Raw genomic sequence first — 26,867 nt, 5'->3', positions numbered from 1 at the left:
GGTGGTATACTGATTACTGAAGTTTGGGAAATATTACAAAAGGAAAAGTCTAAAATGAAATTCGTGCTTTCCAGAAACTCAACAGTTTCTTTGGAAACACAAAGCCATGAACAAGGATGATTAGGGCTACAATAAATTGGGAAACCAAATACAGATTTCCCCCTCTATCCAAAATTAAAGTGTTCTTAAAACTTTCTAAGTCAAAATGGCATAAAGAAGCAATTAACATTAATTTATATGGAAACATTTTTGAGCATTCCCAGACCTGAAAAACAACCTCTCTTAGGCATTTCTGATACCTTTCTCAGGCCCCCACAGCCTGAGAGTGCCAGGCCACGTCTGTTTGGCTTCTGTTAGCCTTTCTGCAGAAGGTGCCTATCTTGCTAACAGATGCACAAAACAAATGCAGATAAAGCACAAATGCTCACAGACACAGTTCAAAATTATGGGCTTTGATACTGAGATATTCAGTGTAGTTCCTGGGGGAAGGAGCTTGGGGATGCCACTCTCCCCTGCTGTCTGGGGTTGAGGGCTGCCTTTATTAGGGCCCTGCAAAAACAAACTCTGACTTCTATTTTTACTTACTACCTTTTTTCATAAAAGTGAACATCCTCTTTGGATTTCTTTGGTTAGCAAAAGTAGGTTCTAATGTAGGGTTTTTCTGAAAGCAAAGGGGAACTTTGGCTTAAGGGGAACTTTCTAAAAAAGGGGGATACCTAAACAGGAAGAAGATAGGAAAGCAGCGAGGAGCAAAGTGAAAAGGCTAGAGGCTACAAGATCAGTCGGAAGGCTATTGCTCTAGTCCAGGGGAGAGGTAGTAACAGCCTGAATGAGGGAGTGGCTATAAAAATGGAAAAAAGAAAAGTAATGAAAAAGGCTCATTGCAACAATTCTATGAAAACCTTACTGGTTACAGGCAGCAGGAAGGTGAAACCTGTCAAGTCGAGGGCAGTTTTGTAGACACACACACACACACACACACACACACACACACGAGCGGAGTGGGAAAAGTGAACTAATCAGAAAATATAATTAAAAGCATATTTTTATTTGGAGAATTTTTTATTTTTATTTGAAGAATTTTAGTGTTAATTCTTCAGATATTTGTCCCCATTTTTTTTTCTATTTGACTCAGAGGCTGGGGAAATGCTAACACATATATAACACTTTCTACATTGAAGGCATGTTGTAAAAAGCTTTAGTTCTCCGACCTCATAACTCTTATTTTACAGAAGAGAAAGCTGAAGCATAGGGAGGTTAAGTAACTTGCTGGAGATAATGCAGATGATAAGTAGCAAAGATTAAACCTAGGCGTTCTGGTTCTAGAGTATCTTTTAACATCACACCAGAGTAAATGGGTCGGGTAGATTACGCCGAAGACCTGGTTCTGAGACCCCAGTCCCTCCATGTGTAAAATGGCGATAATAACAACGCTAGAAGTCTGGTGCAAAGGAGTGAGATAATGAATGTGAATGTGAACTTCAAATTACGTACGTGACTACACAAAGTAGTTTATCAGAATATGATACGAGAGCTCCCGCGTTGTAACGAATCAACCGCGAAGTTTGCAGCGCCAGAGCGAGGCCCCGCCCCTGTGGCTCCGCCCACCGCGAGCGGCAGGTGGGGCTGGCAGATCTTCTTTGCGCATGCGGAAACTGCTGCCCGCTCCCACCTCTAACCCAGGCTGAGAGTAGCTGCTGTTTCTGAGAGGACGATTCGAGGGGAGGCCCCTGGCGCGGTTTTCTTTGCCTCTCCCTTCCGCAGGCCCTGGCTGTACTTTAGCTGTGCCTAGAGCGTGGTACGTTCTCGTCTACCTACCTGACTTTCTGCAGAAGGCGCCTGTCGTTGGCCTAATAGTTCCCTGTCGAAAGTGCCGGCCCCCGCGCCGGCACCGGCCGCAGCCGGGTGGGAAGGCTCAAGATGGCGTGCCTGTTGGAGACCCCAATCCGCATGAGCGTCCTCTCGGTGAGTGACCGCCGCAGCTGCCCGCCAGCTCGAGAGCTCGGGCCGGCCCGCAGCATTCACCCCAAACGCGGAGTGCCTCCTGGACACCACCCCTTGGGGTGGCTTCCCGGCTTATCTTTGGGCCGCGGAGAGAGAGGGTGGGCGGGCGGAATAGACCGGACCCCGACCAAGCCAGAAACGTCTCCAACTCCGGGAGCTCCCACCGGTGCCGTTTCTCAGGTGGCCTCTGGCGGACAGGGTGGTTGGGCGTACGGGCAGCTGGCCCGGTGGCGTGGCTTGGTCTTTGCCAGGTGCTTCACTGAGCCTTCCTCTCAGCTTGCCGCTTCTCCGGGGCCGAGCGCTCTACCCTGTGAGGCGCCCGGCTTGCCGCTGGCCTGGGAACAAGCGTCCATTCAGCCCCCCCGTGGCTTTGGCTAGAGGAGGTGCAGGCACCTTGGCCCCCATAGCCTGAGAACGGCCAGGCCAGGTCTGTTTGGCTTCTGTCGCGTCCCGGCACGGGCTAGAGCTGCTTGCTTCTTGGCAACGGGGATTTCATACCAGCTGCAACATATTCTAGCTTATGTAGTTGCCTAAGCCCCTTTTCTCCGCTTTGCTTTGGAGGTCGCATCTCAGGGTGTAGAGGAACCTGTGCCTGGCATTACTGTTTCCTTAAAGGGGAGTCAAACATGGGGGGGGGGATAAAACTTTCATACTATTGGAAGAAGGAAACATATTGATCCGCCAGGAAGTAATACCTGGTTGTTAGAGGGTTTTTTGTTTTTTGTTTTGTTTTGTTTTTTTTTTTCAAGTTAAAATCCAAAATACAACTTTCACCTTTCACTGTGTTGCTCTTGAGAACCAGGACCGGGAGTGAAAGTTGCTGAGGGATAACTTCAAAGGGTTTTACAATTTAGAGCTGTCCAACTCAGAATAGTCACTTTACCAATGGTCCATTTGCTGCTGTTGGAAATAGGCAAAGAATGGTTGGCTATCTTTTAGACTTGTGGAAGCTGATATTGAAAGGGTGGTTGAATTACAGATTACTTGGCTTGTCAGGTTCCTAGAATCTGTGACCCCAACTGGTTTCTTTATTCTTCTCTGACTTCTCCCTCAGAGACACTGGCCTATCTGGAAGCACTTAGGATATTTGCTATGATTGAGGGTTAGAACCTTGTGGCATACTGCAACCTAGATAATTTGGTGGAGGGCTGTCACCAAATTTGTCCCTTGACTAATTTTAGCAGTCTTTTTCCTTATTTCGTACTGCAGTTTGGGGAAACACTGTTCATCTAAGGACTGAATAAGATTAGCCTGTTATTCTACCTCTAATACCCAGGAATGTTTTGTGGGAGAGCAGGTGAATGACTTTTCCCTAATTATGTTTTTTTTTCTTTTCTACGTATTCATTATTTGTGGCGCCTGTGTGGCTCAGTTGGTTAAGCATCTGACGTTGGCTCAGGTTATGATCTCATAGTTGGTGAGTTCAAGCCCCGGTCAGACTCTCTCCTGTCAGTGAGCCCACTTCAGATCCTCTGTCTCTGTCTGTCTCTGCCCCTTCCCTGCTATCTGTCTCAAAAATAAATAAACTTGAAAAAAAATTTCATTTATTTATTTTGAAAGAGAGAATGCACACTCAAGCAAGGGCAAGGCAGGGAGAGGGAATCCTGAGCAGGCTCCACGCTGTCAGTGCAGAGCTGGCCGAGGGCCTCAAGCCAACTAACGGTGAGATCTGAGCTGAAATTAAGAGCTGGAAGCCTAACCCACTGAGCCACCCAGGCGCCCCTCCCTCATTATTTTTTTTTCTTTTTTTTGAAGTATGCCTCTCAACTGCCCTTAATTCCCTTTAATTATCTTTTCTAGCCTTCATTTCACCTGAAGCTTCTTTACTTTTTGTGCATTGTCAACTTGTGTAGTGCATACAGTGGAAATTTTTCATTTGTTTCACTCCCTCACTAAAGAGTATTTCCTGTTTAGTTTTTTTAAAAAATGTTTATTTATTTTTGAGACGGAGATAGCATGCATGGGGGAGGGGCAGAGAGAGAGAGAGGGAAACAGAATTCCAAGCAGGCTCCACGCTGTAAGGGCAGAGCCTGTCTCAGGCCTGAAACCCATCAACTGTGAGATCATGATCTGAGCTGAAGTCGGATGCTCAACTGAGCCACCTTGGCGCCCCTATGCAGAAACTTCTTGAAGAGTATTCCCTACTCATAGTGGGGATTTGCTTTAGTTCTAATCTCATTAAGGGCTTATTTATTTATTTTTAAAGTTTTTTCACCGTTTCCAAAGTCTTGTCTGTCAGTTCATCAGTTATAGAGCCTTGGGAAATCAGACCCCATTATGGCACCACCTTTTTGAAATAGTGCAGGTGGAACAGGAAATACTAATCACTAATTATCTTGAAAATAATTTATTTCTTTCATAGGCTGCTTACTGTGCACCAGTTATGTACAACACTCTGTAGTGTATATGTCTAGGGAATGCAAGGATGAGATCAGATATGCCCTCAGGGATCTCATGGTCCAAATGACTCCGTGGCTTGATAAACGTAATTCAAGCAAGGGCAGTTCAATGGCTTTAAGGGTTTCATTCAAGGCCCTATATACCTTCTTCTCTATGAGAGATCTCATTCACTCTTAAAACCTTGACTGTAATCAACTCACACATTACATTGCCAACCTTGACTTTTCTCCACCTGTTGTCACATCTTCAATTGTGTGGATGTTACCTAAGATTTCTAACAAAGCACATTCCCTTCTAAGAGAATTTAATTATCACTTTGCATTTCTGTTCATGATACTTTATTTCATCACTCACCGTTAAACCTTTTGAATCATCTTTGGCCCTTCCCCTTCCATGTCCGTATATCTAATCAGTCCTTAAGGTCTGTTGGCTCTTAGTGTTTCACACATCTGTCTGTTCCCATGGCCACCCTCTCATATCATTTTGTGCCTGCATTACCACAATGTTCTCAAAACTATCTTACTGCCTCTTATGCGTTACCCTTTCAGTTCAAATCCATTCTCCACAGTAATTTTCCTATAGAAGACATTGGACACACTGCTTTCCTGTTTCACTTCTTTAGTGGGTTCCTATTGCCAAAAGGCTGATAATCCTATTCAGCTTTAAATGTAAGATTCCATATCCTCTGCATGAACCTTCTGTCCCATATAAACTGGCTTTTTCAAATTGAAGTGATCTTGGGTTCTTCCAAACCCAGTAACCCTTAATGTCTTCCTGGTTGTTTGTACATGTGAATTATAGCATAGTAATCTTTTATTCATGTAATATATTCTGAGCTGTCATTTGCTAGGTATGGCATTGGGTTTGGGAATGCAGTGGTGAGCTGCAGACCTGTCTCTGCCCTTAGGAAAATTTACCCTAATGGAGAAAATAGATGCTAAATCATTACACAGTTCTTTGATAGTGAATGGTGATTAGAGTTATGAATGAAAAACATAGGGTGCTGTATGGGCATGTGGTAGGGGAACCTGATCTATTGTAGAGGACATCCAGGAGAGGTAGGGAGGATTTCTCTGAAGAAGTGTCAATGAACTAAAAGTTCAAGGATGGTTAAGAACGAACTAGAAAAACAAAAGAGCAAGTTCCGGGCAAAGGCCCTGGGGCTTTTAACAATTGTTCTATCTTATCTTCTTAGTAAATTAATTCAGAGGTAAATGCTTGACCTTTTCTTTTTCTTAAGCCCACTCCTATTTATAGCACTATGTCTTGCATATAATAGGCATTCAGTAAATGGTAGAACTATGTTTCGGGGAATTGAACAAACTCTTCAGTTGTCTTTCTAGGGTGCACCATGATCATCCCTATCCGTCTTTGATTTGCACATAGCATTACAACATCACCCTTTTCAACAAATTTATAAATTCTCCCATGTTTCCCAAACTTTTGGATGGTTTTACATTGATTGGATTGTTTAAAACTTTTAATTCTGACGTATAGATTCACGGAAGTTGCAGAGATAGTATGCTGTGTACACTTTACCCAGTTTCCCCTATTGTTTACATTTTATATAACTGTAGTACAGTATCAAAACCAGGAAGTTGATACTGATATATGTTTAGTTCTGTATCATTTTATCATATGTATATAGTGTAGCCATTACCACAGTCAAGATACAGAACTAATCTATCATTACAAAAATCTCCCTTTTGCTACCTCACACCTACCCACACCCCCTGCCTGCTATCTCTAACCTCTGGTGACCATAAATTTCCATACCTGTGATTTTGTCATGTTCTATAATAATTGGCTTTTGTCATACAACATAATGCCCTTGAGATCCATCCAAGTTGTGACAGTAGTGTGTTCCTTTTTACTGCTAAGTAGTATTCCATGGTATGGATGTCACAGTTTAGCTACTAACCTATTCGACGTTTTGGTTATTTCCAGTTTTGGGCTATTATAACCTGCAGTGAACAATCATGTTCAGGTTTTTACTTATTTATTTTTTTACATTTATTTATTTTTTGAGAGACGTAGAGAGAGCACAAGTTGGGGAGGGGCAGAGAGAGAAGGAGACACAGAATCCGAAGCAGGCTCCAGGCTCTGAGCTGTCAGCACAGAGCCCGACATGGGGCTCGAACTCACAAACTGTGAGATCATGACCTGAGCTGAAGTCGGACGCTCCACCGACTGAGCCACCCAGGCACCCCAATGTTCAGGTTTTTATGTGGACATAACTTTTTGTATCTCTGAGATTAATGCCCAGGAGTGCAGTTGCTAAGTTGTATAGTAAATATATGTTCTCAAAGAAACTGACACTTTTCTAGAGTGGATGTACCATTTTACATTCCCATCAGTAATGTACGAGAGACTCTTTGCACCCTTACTAGCATTTGTATTGTTATTTTTTGTTTTAGCTGTTCTAAATAGATGTCTAGTGATAATTCGTCATGGTCTTAATTTGCTTTTGTGTAATGACGAATAGTGTCAAAAATATTTTCATTATGTGCCATCCATATTCTATTGAAATATGAAGAAATATTTTAGTGAAATGTTTCTTCATGTCCTTTTTGCCCACTTCTTAATCAGGCTGGTTTTTGACTGGTGAGTTTAGAAAGCTCTTTATAGATTCTAGATATAAGTCTGCAAAGGTGCTTTGCAGATATTTTCTCCCAAGTCTGTAGTTTATCTTTTCATTTTCATCTTTTTTTTTTTTCTTAAATGTTTATTGATTTTGAGAAAGAGGGAGCAGGTGTGTGCGCATACGGGCTAGGGAGGAACAGAGAGAAAGAATCTGAAACAGGCTCTGTACTGTTTGTACAGAGCCCGATATGGGGCTTGAATTCATGAACCATGGAGATCGTGACCTGAGCTTAACAAGTCAGATGCCTAACTTCATAAGCCACCCAGGTGCCCCTATCTTTTCATCCTCTTAACCATAGGTTAAAAAATGAACTTTGATCTCAACTTCAAACCTTATACAGAAATTAATTCAAAATGGATCATAGATTGTAAAACATAATTAATTTTGTTTTAAAATAAAACATAATTACCATTAATTGTAAAACATAAAATGAAACTTTTAGAATAAACAAGAGAAAATCTGCAGAACCTTGGGCTTGGTGAAGAAGTTTTAGATCTAACACCAAACACATGACCTGTTTAAAATTTTTTTAATTAAAAATTGAGTCCAATTAGTAATTGGACTTAACCGAAATGAAAATTTATGCTTTGTGAAAGACTCTGTTAAGAGGATGATTGCATTTTATTTTGGTCACTTCGTAATGATTTGAGAGGAAAGATGATAAAATGCCATTGAATAACATTGTAGGCTGCTATAGACAGCTAAGGCATCTATTTTAGTTGTCTTCTTCACAATGTTTTCCTAGTGCCATTATGCCTTTTTGACCAACGGCTGGTAGAAGTGTACAGGGTAGCCCAAGTCTGAGTATTCCTTGATTTGGTTCTGTTCTTGATAATTATAAACAATTGATTTGCTCTCTTACATGGACAACTGACAATAGAAAAGATTTTTATGTGAAGGTAAGCCTGGCTATACTATAGGCATGAATTTGGTCTCTCTTGGTTTTTAGTAATAAATGCAAAGTAAAATCTGGTCAGCACATTTTGAAGTTTGCCATTAATTCACTCCACAAAGCACCAGAAAGCTCAGGGTATGTCAGAAGGTGGTCAGTCCCAAAAGGAATTTAACAGGATGAACTTCTAAATCTTTAGTGGCAATGTATGAAGAATGCAGATGCTCATTTGTATGTTTCTGGGCATCTTGTATCTTTAAGGAAAGATTGCCACCTGAATTCAGTGAGTGCTCAAGAAGTCTTTTGAACTTAACCAAGAGTTAGAACACCTTTGTGTAGGGTCTTTTATTTCACTTGGAGATCTAGCCTTCCTGTCTCCTCCCATTTTCATTAAGAGTTTTAAAATAGTGCCAAGAGCCAGGAATTTCAGTGGTTTTGACTTGTATCTTTTTTATTTCTGATTTGGCGATTGTTTTGCCGTACCATCTGTCATATTGGCTTCTGGGTAAAGATAGGGAGTTATTGACAAAGGAAAAGTCTTGTTAGCTTTTGGAAACCAGAGAACAGCAGTCTTCACTAAGCAGTGGTGCTATGATCCCTGGGACTATTTAGGGAGTGAAAGGAATTCCAAATAAGAGTTGTTTTGTAGAAACAGCCTCCAGTTGTCACTTTGATAAAGGAAAAACTGTTTTGACTTCCTTCTATAAAATTAGAAGAATAACAAGTTAGCTACATTCTCCAGTATATTCATAATACAGTTATTGGAGGAGGGGGAATGATAAGAGTATTATGCTGCCTCATGAAAATGAAAAGTTGTGGAGGCACTAGGAAGAGTTTACAGCGTATAGGGTCTACTAATATTTCGTGGTCATTACCACCTGCAAAGTCATTATAGAACACATGATTCTTTTGCTTCAGGAGTATTTTAAGAATTTATTAGGCTTCCAAAAAGTTGTTGGTGAATGATAAGGTAAGGGAAGTGAGGAAAAGAGTCATGATTATAATCAAACGTGATTGACAGGACTTTTACCTTTACAATTAGGTGGTATCATCTACTGAGGATTAGGAGAGGAACATGTTAGGGGAGTATGGAGGAAAAATAAGTTTCATTTTAGATCTGCTGAGTTTGCTGTATTTTCTGGACATCTCTTTAGAGGTGTGCAATAGGCAGTTGGATATTCTGGAGTGTTTTCTATACCAGCAGGCAATTCTCCAGTTCTCTATGGACACCAGCTGGGTGTTGTACAATTTAACTGAATTCTGACACTACCTACCTAAAAATAGTGTCAGATCCCGCAGGTAAAAGGCCCAGTCTTACAAGACTGCCCCACCTGAGACACCAGTTGCAAGTCCAGGTTTTTTTGTGCCTCTGACCAACCAGCTATAAATCTGATGTTCTTACAACACCCTCCTTTAAAAAAATTTTTTTTTAACGTTTATTCATTGTTGAGAAAGACAGAGTGTGAGTGGGGGAGGGGCAGAGAGTGAGGGAGACACAGAATCTGAAGCAGGCTCCAGTCTCTGAGCTGTCAGCACAGAGCCCAACATTGGGCTCGAACCCACGAACCAGAAGATCATGACCTGAGCCAAAGTCAGACACATAACCTACTGAGCCACCCAGGCACCTCAACCCTCCTTGGTTTTAGAATGGTTCACAAAGCTCAGGAAAATACTAACTTTTGTTTGCTAGTTTATTATAAAGGATACAGGTGAACAGCCAGATGATGAGGCACATAGGGCAAGATCCAGATGTGTCCCAAATGCAGTAACTTCTGTCCCCATGTAATTGGGGTAGGCCACTTTCCTGGCACATGGATGCATTCCCCAGCCCAGATGCTCATCAAATTTTATTCAAGTGTTTTTATAGAACTTTAATACCCAGCACCCCCACCCCGACCGCCACCCCCTGCCACTCCACCACCACCACCATTTTCCCCCTTCCCAGAGATTGCTGGGTAGGACTAGAAGTTCCAGCCCTGTAATCATATGGTCTCTCTGGTTACCAGTCTCATCCTGAGGCTCTCTTGGGGCCCTAGCCTAATCGTACATTAGCATAAACTCAGGTGTGCTCAAAGGGGGATCCTTATGAATAACCACAGACACTCTTACCACTTAAGGAATCCCAAGGATTTTAGTAGCTTTGTGCCAGGAACTGGGGCAAAGACCAGATATATTTGTTACATCACAAACATAAAAATCTAGTGCTTAAACCTGGGGTGATCATTATTTGGGAGTCATTACCATATTGATCAGTGGTTCTTAACCTTTTAAGGATAGGAGAATCAACACCCTCTTCCCCAGAAAAACCTGCATCAGTCTAAAGAAGCACATAATTTCAAGTGGTTTATGATTCCCTGAAACTAGCTCACACATCAGTCTTGTAATATTTCCTTTTTTTTTCTTTTTTACTGATCCCAAAGTCCATCACAAACATATATAGCAAAATTTAAAGGTCATTTATACTCATTTTTGAATGGTAAAAATTGTAATAATAGTAAGGTTTTAAAACTCATATAAAGTATCATGTGGCATGTGGGGACTTGGCTTGGAAGAACCATAATCTTTTGCCCAGAGTATGCCAGTGATCTTCTATAAGTACACCATCTCCACAGGATGGGTTTTGTATAGCAGATGAAGTAGCAGGCCTGGGAGAAAAGGGTAGGTTAGCTGGAGATCCATGCTGGGACAAAGTAAGGCACTTGGGGGTCTGGGCACAGGCAAAGTGGAATAGACAGAGATTACAAGTGGCCCATGATACTGGCCTGATTGTCACAGGCCACTGTGTGGATGATGGGTCAGACAGATCCTTAATGGTACTATTTAGTAGGAAGGCTAATGCACCAATTGTTGTAAGTGGTGGGCTGCATTTGAGTCAAGCACCATGGATAGCTCCGAGGCACTGGTGTTCTGTCTCTAAAACTCTAAAGCAAATGAGCCCTTTTTAAAAATCAGGAGACAGCCTGTGTGGACAGTAACACTTACAAGGTGTACCATGAAAGATGGTTACCCAGGATCTCTAAGCCATTATATTATTTCAATCTTGAATAACAACTTACAATATTCTTATGGTCCAGGGCACTGCAACCATGACTGAATAGCCTTACTCTGTTATGTCAAGATTGAGAAGCATTTTAATAAATCTAGTGGATTTCCTGGGCCATTTTATCATCTTGGGAGGCATCTAAATGAAACTCAGCCAACCCAGAGTATCTCAGTCTTTGTAAAACCCCTCACAACCTTTGTCATTCCTATGCCCCAGAGATGGTTTTGCTTCCTTGGACTTCCAGATTAGGCTGTTCGTACCATAGATCTTTACTTAGTTCCTTTACTCTCTCTGGAAGGGTCTCCTCTTGGCTCCCGGTCTTCAGACATTCCCATCTACTTTGAAGAGTAAACGAATAGAATTTAATAGTTAGAAGGAACCTTAAAGATCATCCAGACCCAAATAAGTCCTTGTGATTTGACCATACTTTAAAAGGATAAACTCTGCAGTACCTGATTAGAAAGAAGCATGAATGCTAAATTGCTTCCATTTCTTGTGACCACCAAAGCATGTTTATAGCAATTGTTGATATTATACAAGAGCTATAATAATATTTTATTACATTAAAAACTCACCACAGAAAAAATAAAGACTACTTTTCATATCCCTTTTAATATAACTGTGCTCTGGTTTTTGAATTATGAAAAAAAATCCCTCTTTGTGTGAGTGTAAAATTACAGAGTCTTTGTGGAAGAAATCTGTAGATAATCTTTAGTTCATTCTTACCATTTTTTTTTTAATTGGGGAAACTGAGAACTAGAGAGGCAGACTGTGCACTGTCATATGCTCTTATGTAAAGTGTCAGAGCCAAATTTCCAAACACCCAATTTAAGACAGAAAAAAACTGTACAGTCTTACACATTTTAAAATTTTATTTTCAAACTCTGGGCATGGACTTATTTACAATTGATCTTAAAGTGTTTTCTTAACATGTAAAGTCCTATTTTGAGTCTTAATTATTGAGAGTTGAGGGTTGCCTCTTATCCAAGTAGATTAAGTTAAAAATGAAGTATTTAAGTATTTTCATGATTCAGTTTGTGAAATTAAAGCAGATTATATTCTAGGAGTCTCAGTTGTAATAATTATGTTACGTTCTACACAGATAGGACCCAGCCAAACTAGATTTCTCATCTGGGGGGAGAGAAATGCTGTGAACCTCTAGAAACACCACAGTATGAATCCCATGATTAAAAAAAATAAATAAAATAAAAATAGTTGCAAAAATACTATATGACAGGTGTGAAAGAATTTGGATGAGAATCTCATTGAGTTCTAATGGGGCCAGAGGTTTACCAGAATTCAAAAATTAAAAGAAAACAACAACAAAACACCAAAATCTTTTTAAATAGTACTTGGGCATTTTCTTCTTTTTTTTTTGATTTGGAGGTAAGTGGGAATTTTGGGATACATGGGAAGGGCATGATACCTATTTGCAAGGAAAAGGTCAGTCTTTGTTGATGATTTTCTTTCTTCTTCTTCTTTTTTTTTTTTTGTATTGGCCCAGATGGACAGATTTTTTGCTCTCAAAATTAGGAAAGAATTGTCTATTTTTTTTTAATGTGACTTTCTGCAATGATCCTTTTTTGGTAAAGTTCCTAACAAGACAAAGTACAACCTTTTCCTTATTCATATGGGAGTTGCATTTTTGGGAAAATGATTGTACTGTAAAATACAGAACATATTTTGTGTTTATATGCAAAATTGAGTTAGATTCTAGACTCCGATTTTTTTTAAAGCTGATTTATTTATTTTGATAGAGTGAGAGAGAGAACAGTGGAGAGGCAGACAGGAAGAGAGAATCCGAAGCAGGCTCCATGCTGTCAGCATAGAGCCCAACATGGGTCTGGAACTCTTGAACTGTGAGATCATGAACTGAGCTGAAATCAAGAGTCGGCCGCTTAACTGACTAAGACACCGAGGGGCCCCTCAGATAATTAATTTTTAAAATTTTGTTTTGCCTACATGACTGCACAGTGGAAAGTCTTTTGAATGTGGGCCCATTGCCCCACGCATTGCAGAACATCCAGCCAGCATCTTGAGTCCTTGCCTACTAGATATCAGTGACACCTGTTGTCATTTTGACAGCCAAAATCACTTACATGGATTTATAAAATGTATCTTAGGGAATAGTGCTGTTCCTCTTTAGAACTGCAGAGAACATGGGACTTTTTGAGTGGTGTGTGTATCTCCCTCTTTTTCTCCTGCCCTTTTTCCTCCCACCTGCTTGTGAAAGTGTATAGTATAAGGACATGGAAATAAAATGTGCTATTAAACATTTTCCCCCATATTGTGTATAGTCCTCTAATCTGTATCACTTATTTATTACATTCTTTGCTTTTTATCTTTCTCCCCTTGCTGAAGCTCCGCAAAGGTGAGTTTGGGGAGGTGTGTCTTTGTTTATTGCCTAGAAGAAAAGTGCCTGCATAGTTGTTTAAATATTTGTTGACTGAATTAAAGGGTGCAACTTCAGCTTTGTTTTGGATTCCCAAGTGTATACTATATCATAATACTAAATTGCATTTTTCGAACACACCATGTTCTCTTGTGCATGTATTGTGCTCTCCACCTAGAGTTCTTGTATTATTTTGCTAGGTGAAAAGGGAGGAAAAAAAGACTAGTTTTTCAGATTAATCATCCTCACTGCTTAGACATCACCTCCCATTCCACCCCTAACTTCAGTACTTCAGTTAATTATATCTTCAACTTTATCTTGTATCCACTTATTGCACTGATCCTGTAAGTTACACTCATAAGTTACATATATGTTTCTTTTCTGTACTGTGAATGCCTTTTGGGTAAGGTACTCTGTTTTATCTATTACCAGCACCTAGCATAATGCAAGGGTAAATTGAATATTTCATATATTGGATTTCAGCCTGAAATAGGTTTTAAATGGAATCTTTATGGAATTCAAACATCCTATATTTTTAGTTGTGTTTCTTTGATCTCTCCCCCAAACCAAGATTTATCCTTACAGTGCTGAATGATGAAGATTATGAAAGCAATTTTATCTTGAAGTTCCTGGTAGTTTGTGGGATAATTGAGATGTTAAATTTGATTGGCAGTTACTAGGGTTTTGTTTGTTTTGTTGGCAATTACTAGTTTAAACATTCATATGTTAGGGATCAGAATTTCCCTTTGAGAATCGTTACGTTTTAATTTCTAAAGATCACGTGATTTAAATGAGAAAATAGATAAGAAATATTTTGTAAACTGTAACATAAACAAATAACAGGTATTATAAAATACTTATTTCCCTTTTTCTTCTGGGTTGGTTGTATGGGAGAAAGAACACTGTAAATTGATTACTTCTTGAACTATATATTGGTTTTCTTAACTGTTATATTCTCTCTGAGTCCATCATAACACTTAAAGTTATCATGGAAGTTATAGAAATGCACAGATTATTACTTTTATACATTTTAATGGTTTTTAAAAATCTCAAATAATGAAAGTTTAGATTTTTAAGTTTAGCACTCAGATGCCTATTTCTTGCTGAGTACTTAGCGTGCTCTGGGAAAAAGGCATCAGGTAAAAAAAGATATGTTTGAAAAGAAAAGAAAAAGGGTATCTTTGGATAGTTAGACTTTAATCATGAAGATAAATAATCAAGAGAATCATTAGTATACTTGTTAAAGCAATTATCTTTTTTATATGAAAATAGAATTTCCCTGAAATCTTATTTGTGTGGTACTTTTACATTTGTTTCACACTCTGAGCTATGTGGTAATGTCACCATTTTATAATTGAAGAAATGGACTCAAATTTTTATTTTTGCCCAAGTCACAAGGCTAGTAAGTAGTAGAATGAGGACTCAAACCCAAGTCTTCAAATGCCAGATCATTTGTTCTTCCTGCCACACAATGCTTGAATATGTTAGAAATAAAGAACATTATATTTTAATGAAATGTACATACAGCAAGACTTTAATGAACAAAATAAAATAGCTTGATATTTTCTTATTAACCCTGTTAGTCCTCATTGTTTAATAAACTCCTTGTTTTACTTCAAGTTGTAAAACAGCAGTTGAACAATTTTCTCTTAATTTTTAAGTTAAATCCCGTATGTGGTAAGTCTGGAATTTAGTAATTCGACATTCAAAACCCTTCCTTAAGAATTTTTTTTTCCAAGTGGCGGGGATTTATATTTATTTATTAAGGCATAATTGGCATACAGTATTAATATTACTTTTTGGTGTACAACATAGCGTTTTGACATTTCTATGCATTGTGAAATGGTCACTACAATATGTCTAGTTACCATCTGTCACCTAACAAAATTAATACAGTGTTATTGACTCTATTTCCCATGATCTGTACTGTACATTACATCCCATGACATATGTTTTATTACTGAAACTGTGTATTTATTGATTCCCCTTAGCCATGTGGTCCCCTGCCTCCTCCTTCCCCACCCCCCCGCCCCTGCCATTAATCTGTGTTCTGTGAGTCTTGGTTTTATTTTGTTTTGTTTCGTTTTTTAGATTCCACATATAAGTAAAAACATGCAGTGTTTGTCTTTCTCTGACTTCTCTCAGCATAATACCTTCAGGGTCCATCCATGTTGTCACAAATGCCATGATTTCATTCTCATGTGTGGCTGAGTAATATTCCGTAGTATATATAGTTGACCCTTGAACAACATGAGGGTTGGGACACAACTCCCATGCAGTCAGAAATCCACATATAACTTTTGACTCCCCACAGACTTAATTACTACTAGTATAGTTTTGACCAGAAGACTTACTGATAACATCAACAGCCAAATATCACATGTATTGTATATATTATATACTGTATTCTTATAATGTAAGCTTGAAAAAAATATTAAAATCATAAGGAAGAAAATACATTTATAGTACCTTAAATCTGCACATAAACAGACCTATGAAGTTTAAACCTTTGTTGTTTAAGGGTCAGTTATATATACTACATCTTCTTTATCCATTCGTACATTAATGGACACTTAGTTTTTTTTCATACCTTGGCTATTGTAAATAATGGTGCAGTGAACATAGGGGTGCACATATCTTTCTGAATTAGTGTTTATATTTTCTTCAGCCAGATACCCAGTAGTGGAATTGCTGTATTATGTGGTAGCTCTAATTTTAGTTTTTTGAGGAACCTTTATACTGTTTTCCATTGTGGATGCACCAATTTACATTCCCATCTGTACACAAGGATTCCCTCTCCCCACATCCTTGCCAACACTGGTTATTTGTTTTTTATTCTAGCCATTCTGATAGCTGTAAGGTGATATCTCATTTTAGTTTTGATTTGCCATTCCTTGATGATTAATGATTTTGAGTATCTTTTCATAATGCCTGTTGTCCATCGTGTGTATTCTTAGAAAAATACCGATTCAGATTCTCTGCTCATTTTTTAATTGGATTTTTTTTGTTACAGGATTGTATGAGTTCTTTGTATGTATTGGCTGTTAACCTTTGATAGAATATATGATTTGCAAATATCTTCTCTCATTTAGTAGGTTGCCTTTTTGTTTCCTTTGCTGTGTAGAAGCTTTTTAGGATGATGTATTCATATATGTTTATTGTTGATTTTTTTTCTGTTGCCTTTGGAGTCAGATATAAAAAATATTGCTAAGACCATTGTCAAAGAGCTTAACCACCTATGTTTTCTTCTAGGAGTTTTATGGTTTTAGGTTGTACATTTGAGTTTTTAATCTATTTGGAGTTGTTTTATGTATACAGTAGTGTTCCATTTTTTTTTAATAGTGGTCCATTTTTATTATTTTGTATTGTAGCTGTTCAGTTTTCCCAACATGATTTGTTGAAGAGACTGTCCTTTCCCACTGTATATTCTTGACTCTTTGTTAGAAGTTAATTGACCACATAGAATTGGGTTTATTTCTGGGCTCTTTTCTGTTGATACATGTGTCTGTTTTTGTGCTGTTACCGTACTGTGTTGATTACTAAAGCTTTGTCGTATAATTTGAAACCAGGGAACATGATAACTCTTAGTTTCCCTTCCCACCCCCCCAGGTTGTTTTGGCTCTTTGGGGTCTTTTGTGGTTCCATACAAAATTTAGAATTTTGTTCTAGTTCTATGAAAAATGTCCTTGGAATTTTGAGAGATTGAATTGAACCTGTAGATTGCTTTGGGTAATATGGATATTTTAACAATATTGATTTTTCCACTTGATGAGCACAGAATACTTGTGTCTTCAGTTTCTTTCATCTGTGCCTTAAAGTTTTCATTCTTTTTTGATGCAATTATGATTGGGATTGTTTTCTTTCTGATAGTTCATTATTTTTATTACTTTTATCCCACAAGTTCACTGAATTCATTTATTAGTTTTAATAGTTTATTGGTGGAATCTATGGATTTTCTATATATAGTATCATATTGCCTGCAAGTAGTGACAGTTTTAATTTTTTCTTTCTAATATTATGCCTTTTATTTCTGTTTCTTGCCTAATTGCTGTGACTAAGACTTCCAGTACAATGTTGAATACAAGTGGAAAGAATGGGCTGTTTGTTCTGTTCCTGATCTTAGTGGAAAAGCTTTCAGCTTTTCACGACTGAGTATGATCTTAGCTGTGGGTTTGTCATGTATCGCCTTTAGTATTTTTGAAGCATGTTTCCTATATAACCAATATTAGAGGGTTTTTTTTTTTTTTACATAAATGGATGTTGGATTTTGTCAAATGTTTTTTTGCATATATTGAGATGGTCATGTAATTTTTATGTTTAATTTTAATATGTATGACATTAATTATTGGATGTTGAACCATTCTTGCATCTCTGGAGTAAATCCCATTTGATCATGATGTATAATCCTTTTAATATATTGTAGAGTTTGGTTGGGTAATATTTTGTTGAGGATTATTGCATCTGTGTTCATCAGGGATGTTGGGCCTGTAATTTTCTTTTTTTGGGGTGTCCTTATCCAGATTTGGTATCAGGGTAATGTTGGTCTCATAAAATGGGTTTGGAAGCTTTTCCTCCTCTTGAGTTTTTTGGAAGAGTTTGAGAAGAATCATATTAAATCTTTGAGTTAAATCTTCTCAAATTCACCAGTAAAGCTCTCTGGTCATGGACTTTTGTTTGTTGGGAGGTTTTTGATTATTAATTGAATGTTCTTATTAGTAATCAGTCTATTCTGCTTTTCTATTTCTTCATGATTCAGTCTTGGAATATTTTAAATTTCTAGAAGTTTATCCATTTCTTCTGTGTTTAATTTGTTGGCATATAATTGTTCATAGTAGTCCCATGATTTTGTGTTTCTGTGGTATCACTTGTAACTTGGCTTCTTTTCATTTCTAATTTCATTTGAATTTCTCTCTTTTTTTCTTGGTGTGTCCAACTAAAAGTGTGTCCATTTTGTTTATCGTTTTGAAGACCTGTTTCTTAATTTTGTCGACCTTTTCTATTGTCTTTTAGTCTTTGTTTCATTCATTTCCACTCTGATCTTTATTATTTCCTTCCTTCTGCTAACTTTGGGCTTTGTTCTTTTTCTAGTTCCTTAAGTATAAAGTTATTTATTTGAGATTCTCTTGTTTCTTGAGGTGGACCTGTATTGTTATGAACTTCCCTCTTAGAACCGCTTTTGCTGCATCTGATTGATTTTGATATGTTGTATTTCTGTTTACATTTGTCTCTAGGTATTTTTTATTACTTCTATGACCCAAAAGTTGTTCAGTGACATGTTTAATCTCTATCTATTTGTAGTTCTTCCAGTTTTTTTCTTCTAATTGATTTCTAGTTTCATACCATTGTGGTCAGAAAGATGCTTTACATATAATTTCAGTCTTCCTGAAATTGAGTCTTGTATTGTAGCCTAACGTGAGCTATCTTGAAGTATGTTCATGTGCACTTGAATGTATATTCTGCTTTGGGATGGAATATTCTGTATATGTCTATTAAGTCCATCTGGTCTAATATGTCATTCAGGACCAATGTTTTCTTACTGATTCTCTGGATGATCAATCCATTGATTTAAGGCAAGGGGGGGGGGTGTTAAAATCCCCTATTTGTATTGTTTCGCTATCTTTTTCTCCTTTTATGTTTATTTATATTTGTATGTATTTTGGAGCTTCTCTGTTGGGTGAATATATATTTATAAATGGTGTATCTTCTTGTTGGATTGACCTCTTTATTATTTTGTAGTGCCTCTTTTTGTCCCTTATTACAGTCTTTGTGTTGAAGTCTATTTTGTCTAATAAGAGAATCACTACACTGGTTTTCTTTTTCTATTTGCATGGAATATCTTTTTCCATTCCTTCACTTTCAGTCTCTGTGTGTTTTTGTCCTTCTGGATTGAGTCTTTTGTTGGCAAGGTATGGATGTGTCCTTTAAAAAAAAAATCTATATAGCCACTCTATGTCTTTTGGTTGGAGAATTTAGTCCATTTACATTTAAAGTAATTATTGATAGGTATGTACTTTTTGCCATTTTGTTCATTGTTTTCTGGCTGTGTTTTAGTTCTTCTCTGTCCTTGTTTCTTTTTCTCTTTTCCCTTGTGGTTTGATGACTTTCTTTAGTGTTTAGATTTCTTTCTTATTTTGTGCATTAAAAATTTTTTTTTAATGTTTTATTTATTTTTGAGAGAGGGAGAGGGAACACAATTGGGGTAGGGTCAGATAAAGAGGGGGAGAGAGGATCCAAAGCAGGCTCTGCACTGACAGTAGAGAGCCCAATGCTGGCCCAAACGCACAAACTGCAAGATCACAACCTGAGTCAAAGCCATATACTCACCTAAGCCACCCAGGTGCCCCCTCATTTTGTGTGTTTACCGTAAGTTTTTTGCTTTGTGGTTACCATGAAATTCACACATATTATCTTGGGTAATAGTCTATTTTAAGTTAATAGCAACTTAAATTTGAATACATTACAAAACTATAATTTTATTTTCTCTCACCGTACATTTTATGCCCCTTTTTACATCTTTTCATTTTAGTATCTCTTGACTAATTATTGTAGTTTTAGTTAATTTTACCAATTTTTATCTTAACCATCTTAGTTTTATAAGTGATTAATCCACTACTGTTACTATATATTTATTTACCTTTTTCAGTAAGAATTTTTAGTTTTGTATGTTTTCTTGTTATTAGTGTCATTTTTTCTTAGCTTAAAGAAGTATCTTGTAAGGATGGTTTAATAGTGATAAACTCTTTTTGCTTTTGTTTGTTTGGAAAACTGTCCTTCAAATGTGAATGGTAATCTTGCTGGGTATTCTTGGTTGGAGGTTTTTATCCTTTCAGCCCTTTGAATATATCAAGCCACTCCCTTTTGGTTTACAAAGTTTCTGCTGTGAAATCTGATAGCCTATGGGATTTCTCTTGAACATAGCAATTTGTTTTTCTCCTGCTGCTTTTAAGATTCTCTTTTGGGACACCTCTGTGGCTCATTCGGTCGATCAACTCTTGATTTTGGCTCAGGTCACGATCTCACATTGTGGGATCAAGCCCCACTCTGGGCTGAGAGCTGGGCATGGACCCTACTTCGAGTTTCTCTCTCTCGCCTTCCCCTGCTCATGCTCCTTCTGTCTCTCAAAAACAAAAAGGAAAAAAGATTCTTTATTTCTAACTTCTGATATTTTAATTATAATATGTCTTAGTGTGGCTGTCTTTGGGTTCATTTTCTTTGGAACTCTCCAGACTTTCTGGACCTGAATGTCTGTATCCTTCTTTAGGGGAATTTTCAGCCATTATTTCTTCAAGTAAGTTTTCTGTGTCTTTATCTGTATTTTCTTCTTCTTGGACTTCCTATAATGCAAATGTTATTCTACTTGATGTTGTTCCAGAGATCCCTATTTTCATTTTTTAAGATTATTTTTCTTTTGGCTGCTCTGTTTGGGTGAGTTCCATTGACTTATCTTCCAGCTCACTGATGTGTACATCCAGTCTGCTGTTTGCACCTCTCCAGTGTGTTTTTCAGTTCAGTTATCGTATTCTTTTGCCCTGTGACTTTTCTTTGGTGCTTTGGCTTTGTTGAAGTTCTCACTATGTTCATCCATTCTTCCAAGTTCCATGAACATTTTTATGACCGTTATTTTGAATTCCTTATCCAGGTGGATTCCTTGTCTCCATATCATTAAGGTCTTGTTCTGAGGTTTTGTCGTCTTTTGTTGGGAACATATTTCTCTGTTTCCTCATTTTGTTTGATTATCTGCGCTTGTTTCTGTCAGGCAAAACAGCTACCTTTCTCAGTCTTGAAGGAGTGGTTTTATGTAGGTTCTGATCCTTATCCTTCAACCTTGACTAGCTCTTGGTTGTCTCTTGTACTTTTGTGATTGTTTAAACTGCCTGATTTATTCTTGATAAGCCCCTGTTATTGAGGATGTGCCAAGACCTGTGAGCAATCCAAGAGAAGGAATCTCTTTTAACACCTAGTTTCAGGCTGATTGGAAGCCAGACCTTCAGGCAGCAGATTTTCAACTGTGCAAATATATGCAGTCCTGTGGGGCTACATTTGTAGTTCCTGTGGACTTCCAAACCATAGGATCTAGAGGTGTCCCTAGGGCAACAGTTGCAGAAGTCTGGGCTCCAGACAAGTGTATAAACTCATTACTGGGGAGTTTCGCTGAGCCCAAGGCCCAGGTGGTGGACAAGTATGTTGTCTCCCTGGGAGTGCCTTTTTAGCCTCTAGTGTGTGGGAAATTTGATGCCTGGCCTTCAGGCTGAAGCTCTATGCCAAGCAAATAGGCTTTTTTCACATGAAGAGTGTTGTATTTCAGTCTTCTTTCTGTCTCTGCAGTGTCCTGGGGGTGGTGGCCTGCCAGGAGCTCTCTATCCAGTTGTATAGTCCTGTGCAGCTCTGGAAAGCCACCCTTCTTGGTCATCGGGGCCAGGCAATGAGATGTTCCCTGTGTGGATTGTGTGTCCGCTGGCTTCAGCAAGGCAGCTGGAGAGTGTGGCAGCTGGGTGGGGCAGACTCAAAGGCTTCAGAGAGGCAGCAGAAAAATGTCTTCTGTGATTACCCATAGGCTTCAGCAGTGCTGTGAGAAAGTGCCTTGTCTGTGTCTTATTCAGAAGGGTAATTAGAGACTGTTTTAGTTTGCCTTTTCAGGATTGTCTGGCCAGTTTTCTGAGGTATCTCTAAGTTTTTCTTCTTAGGTACTACTAAAGAAGGGTTAAAAGTAGGATGATCGTACAGCCTACTTTGTTTCTAGCACTCTTCATTTATGTTTGTTACTTTGTGATAACGAGTAATAGTGCTCTCGTTCACTGTTTAAAATTATCCTATTTTGGATGAAAAAATTGAAGGTGTATTATTTATTGTATTGTGTAACAAATTACCCTGAAACTTAGCTGCTTAAAACTTATATTCATTATCTCACAATTTCTGTAGGTCAGGAATTCAGGTGTGGCTTAGTCAGTACCTCTGCCCCAAAGTTTCTTGAGAGGTTGCAGTCAGGGTGTTAGGAGGAACCATGTTTTACCTGAAGGCTCAACTGAGGGAGGATCTATTTCCAAGCTCACTCACATGGTTATTGGCAGGATTTAGTTCCATGTGGGCAGTTGCAGTTCCTTGCTGGCCGACGGCTAGGGGCTTCCTGCAGTTCCATTCCATGTGAGCCTCTCCATAGCACAGCATGGCAGCTGGCCTTACACACACACACACACACACACACACGTACACACCCCCAACTCTGAAATGACATCCCGTCACCTCCACTGCATTCTGTTTGCTAGAATCAAGTTACTAAGTCCAGTCTTCACTCAAGGGAACACATTTCACAGGGTTCGATTACCGGGAGGTAGGTATCATTGGGGGCCATCTTAGAGGCTGTCTGTCATAGTTGGTCACCCTAATAAAAGGGAAATTGCTTTCCTTAGTACTTCTCCATAATGGAATGCAACTTATTACCTGTTTCTGTTTTTGTTTTCCTACAAAAAGAAATTTGCTTCAGGCTTCTCTTTCTTTTTAATGATTAATACCTGTTTGTACACACGGTGGATTCAACTCTTCTTAGAATTAACTCTGATTCACAAATTTGGTATCTACAAACTTTCTGCTAAAGGTACCCATGTACCTTTGCATGTAATATAATTTCAGGGAGTGCTAGTAAGTATAAAATGCAACAGGGGTTTTATATATACATTTGTAGTAGCTTTACTGCAGCTTTGAATGCATAAAATGAGTTCAGATCCAGCTTTTAAGGACTTGTTAGGTCATTTGTTTGAAGCCTTGTGCCAAATCGCGGAGGTCACAGTCTGACCCTGGCTAGCTTTGCTCTCCTTTATGGGCACAGACTGTATCCTGAGCTTTAGTTGGCTGCTTGGCACATTCACTCAGTCAGTTGGAGGAATGGAAGATTCACCATGTGTTTAGCTACCGGAAGTTACAGGAAGCAATATAAAAGGGCATTGGTGTTTTGAATTGAAAGTGAAGTCACATCTTGAAAGGACAGGACATCAGAAACCCTCCTAATCCTCTTATCTCTATGGGCAGGAGGGAAGAAGGAACCCCAGTGCTTCTCCTATTTCTGGAGTAAATAAGGAGTGCCCAGATCAAACTGTCCCTCCCTGCACTGTTGTTGGCAAGAATGAAGAAGAGCCCCAAAGCTCTTTCCACCCCTCCCCAGTATCATAGCCACACTTCTTTTTCCCTTGAGATCATCAGGATTAAGCTCTTTATATCTGTTTACGTTAACTACCACAAAAAGTCCCGGTGTCTAGGGTCATTCCGTATGCCCATATAACTGTCTTTTTAGTTTTCTATCCACATCCCTTGGTCTTTCTCCTGCTGCTCCTCTGCACATTTCTTTCATCTTTTTTGTTTAGACTGACCTGGTGACACTTTTTCCCAGCTTTCTTTTGTAAACTTCTTCAGCTGGTGGCTGTTTTTCCTTCCATGTCTTTGATATCCCTCTACCTCTAGAGATGGAAATAGACTTGCTCCTCATTGCTCTTTTCAGAGCCCTGTCTTTCCCTTTTCTCTAAATAGTCCTGATCTGTATCTTCTCTGACTCTACCTTGTTGTGCATCTATAGGCTCATTCTCCTTCATTTCTTTAAGATTTAGCTCGTAGCTCACGGTCACTTTCTCTAGAACTACTTGTGTGATGATTTATGGAAATATGGAAATTTCATTGCCTATGTAGATAATTTTTCTTAAGCTGTAGGCTTCCCCAATGACCATATCCTCCATCGTGCCTTGAGGTACTTGTTCCCATGGTCATTTCCTAGACCTTGACTTGATAACTGAAGTTCGTCCATAATCTCAATTTCAGGTATCCTAGCCACCACCTTCTGTCCTTCCAAGCCACTCCTTCCACTGCTCCATTGTCAACAATCCTTGAGTCCATTTGTTATCTAGAGTCTGTTAGTCCTACCACTCTTTCACTGGCCTTCAGTAGATCCATCATTACAATCACAACTTTGTATATATCTTCAACTCAGCTGACCCCTTCCCCTAGCTTTGTCATCCTTGTGTGATGAAATTCCAACCCTGGTTAAATTCAGCCCTATTTTTCATGCCTACTTCTGTACATTTTAATGTTGCTGGGGCAAAAAGAGCCATGCTGACTGGTCATACTTTAAATTCATAATTATGAACCTCAAGAAGGCTAGTGCTGCCTGGCAATCCTGGTACATTTTCCTGGCCCATTTGGTTTCTTATTCCTCCTTTCTTCAAACCACCCACGTCCCCACCCACTCTCACCACTTTTTACTCTCAAAGAATAGGAGTAATTAGAGACCATGTCCACAAGCGCTCACTGCCATATCCATCTTCTTAATTCTCTCTAGTTATTATACGTTCCATGTTCTACTTGGTCAGTAAATCTTGTTCCCTCTCAATTATTCATGAACATTGCTCCAAAAGTTCTCCTGCTGCCTCATTGCAGCATATTTTTTCTCTATTAAAAAAGTTTCCAGGGACGCCTGAGTGGTTCAGTTGGTTGAGTGTCCTACTTCATTCAGCTCAGGTCATGATCTCACAGTTCGTGGGGTTGAGCCCCACATTGGGCTCTATGCAGACAGCTCAGGGCCTGGAGCCTGCTTTGGATTCTCTGTCTCCTTCTCTCGGTGCCCCTCCCTGGCTGATGCTCTGTCTCTCTTTCTCAAAAATAAACATTAAAAATGTTTAAATTAAAAAAGGTTTTTCATCAGTGAATAACTATGCTCTAATTAATTCCATCTTTAAAAAAAATGGTCTCCTGACTCCACTTCTCCCTCTAGCTACTAGTCTGTTTCTTCACTCTCCTTTGCAAAATGAAACTCCTTGAAAGAGTTGTATTTTCTCTAATTCCTCTTTTCCTGTTTTCCTTTATGCCCTCTTCAAGTGGTCATTGGCTTCACCAGTCTGCCTCTACTGCTCTTAACAAGGTTGCTGATGACTTCCATATTTTTGTATCAGGCCCTAGTCATCATCTTATGCTGTACTTTATTCATATGTGGGATATTTGATTACTTTCTCCTTGAAACATTCTCTCATTTGGGGAATTCTTCTTGATCCAGGTGCTCCAGCATTCACTCTTCTGACCTTGCTTTATCCATGGTAAAGTGAACTCCCTTAGTGAACTCATCCCATTAACATGCTGGCACTTCCCTGATTTGTATCTCTAGCCCACTACTCTCTCCTAAATTCTAGATTCCTATATCCAGCTGCCAACTTGACATTCTCATTTGGATGGCTAATAAAATTCTCAAACCTAACATATTCAAAACTGAATTTTTGGTTTTCTCAAATGTGCATCACTTACAGTCGTACTTAGCTCATTAATTGACACCTCAAATCTTTCTGGATACTCTGGCAAAAAACCTTAAATGTTACTCTTGGCTCCTCTCTTCTTTCATAGCCCATATCTATTCTGACAGCATATCCAATTTGATAGTCATTTCAACTTCAACATTTATCTGGAATCTGAGTGAACTTTACTACCTTCAAAACTCTTGTCCTAGTCCAGGCTACCATCATCTCTCTGAAATAACAGCATTTCTGATACTGAAACAGCCTCCCACTCGTCTCCCTGCTTTTGTCCTCCATCCCCTTCCATGTGTTTGTCTGTTTCTAAGATTGCAACCAGAGTGATCCATTTACTTATTTTTTTGTTTATTATTATTTTTTAATGTTTATTTTTGAGAGAAGGACAGAGACAGAGTGTGAGTGGGGGAGGGGCAGAGAGAGAAGGAGACACAGAATCTGAAGCAGACTCCAGGCTTTGAGCTGTCAGCACAGAGCCTGATGTGGAGCTCGAACCCATGAACCGCGAGATCATGACCTGAGCTGAAGTCAGAGGCTTAACTGACTAAACCACTCAGACACCCCCAGAGTGATCCTTTTAAAACAAGTCAGTTCATGTCTCTCTTTTCCCAAAACTCTAATGGCGTTCCAATTCAAACCATAAAAAGCAAAATCCTTACAATGACTAACAGGGCTCTATCCCAGCCCTATCCAGTGGAAAACTAATTTAAGCTACACATATAATTTTAAAGTTTTTAGCAGCCATGCTATAGAAGTAAAAAGAAAAAATTAATCTTAATATATCTAACTTAAACCAATGTATTAAAATTTTATTTCAAAACACAACATAAGGAATTATTAATTAAATTATTTTACTTTTTTATCTCAAGTCTTCAAAATCTGGTGTGTATTTTATACAATTTGGATGCCAAATTTTGATTGGAAATACTTGATTGGCATTTCGGTTTCATACAGTTTACAGTTAAACAAGTAGATATACATACCCAAGTAGTTCCAGACATTCTTAAAAGTTTCCTAATAACCGAATCAAGTCTTGGTTTTAAAATTTTACATATTAATTAATTAAAGTTAAAAAATTTAAAATTCAGGGTACCTGAATGGCTCAGCATCCAACTCGATTTTGGCTCAGGTCATGATCTCAGTGTTGTGGGATTGAGCCCCACATTTGGCTCCTTGCTGAGCACGGAGCACACTTAAGATTCTCTCTCTCTGCC

At 38.7% G+C, this 26,867-nt stretch overlaps 1 protein-coding gene across 2 annotated transcripts in view; it reads left to right on the top strand.

The window, feature by feature from the left end:
• The first annotated feature begins 1,659 nt into the window (after positions 1-1,659).
• ARMC8 (armadillo repeat containing 8) overlaps positions 1,660-26,867 on the top strand; it is a 105,524-nt gene continuing 80,316 nt past the window's right edge. For both annotated transcript variants that reach the window (XM_053221409.1, XM_015074174.3), the window contains exon 1: positions 1,660-1,965. Coding sequence is in view for 1 of the 2 variants with exons in the window: in XM_015074174.3 (XP_014929660.2) it covers positions 1,921-1,965 (45 nt within the window). In the remaining variant the exon portion in view is untranslated. The remainder of the gene's footprint in view (positions 1,966-26,867) is intronic.

This window comes from Acinonyx jubatus, chromosome C2 (genome assembly GCF_027475565.1).
Source record: "Acinonyx jubatus isolate Ajub_Pintada_27869175 chromosome C2, VMU_Ajub_asm_v1.0, whole genome shotgun sequence".
Lineage (NCBI taxonomy): Eukaryota > Metazoa > Chordata > Mammalia > Carnivora > Felidae > Acinonyx > Acinonyx jubatus.
This window is presented reverse-complemented; position numbering and strand designations above follow the sequence as displayed.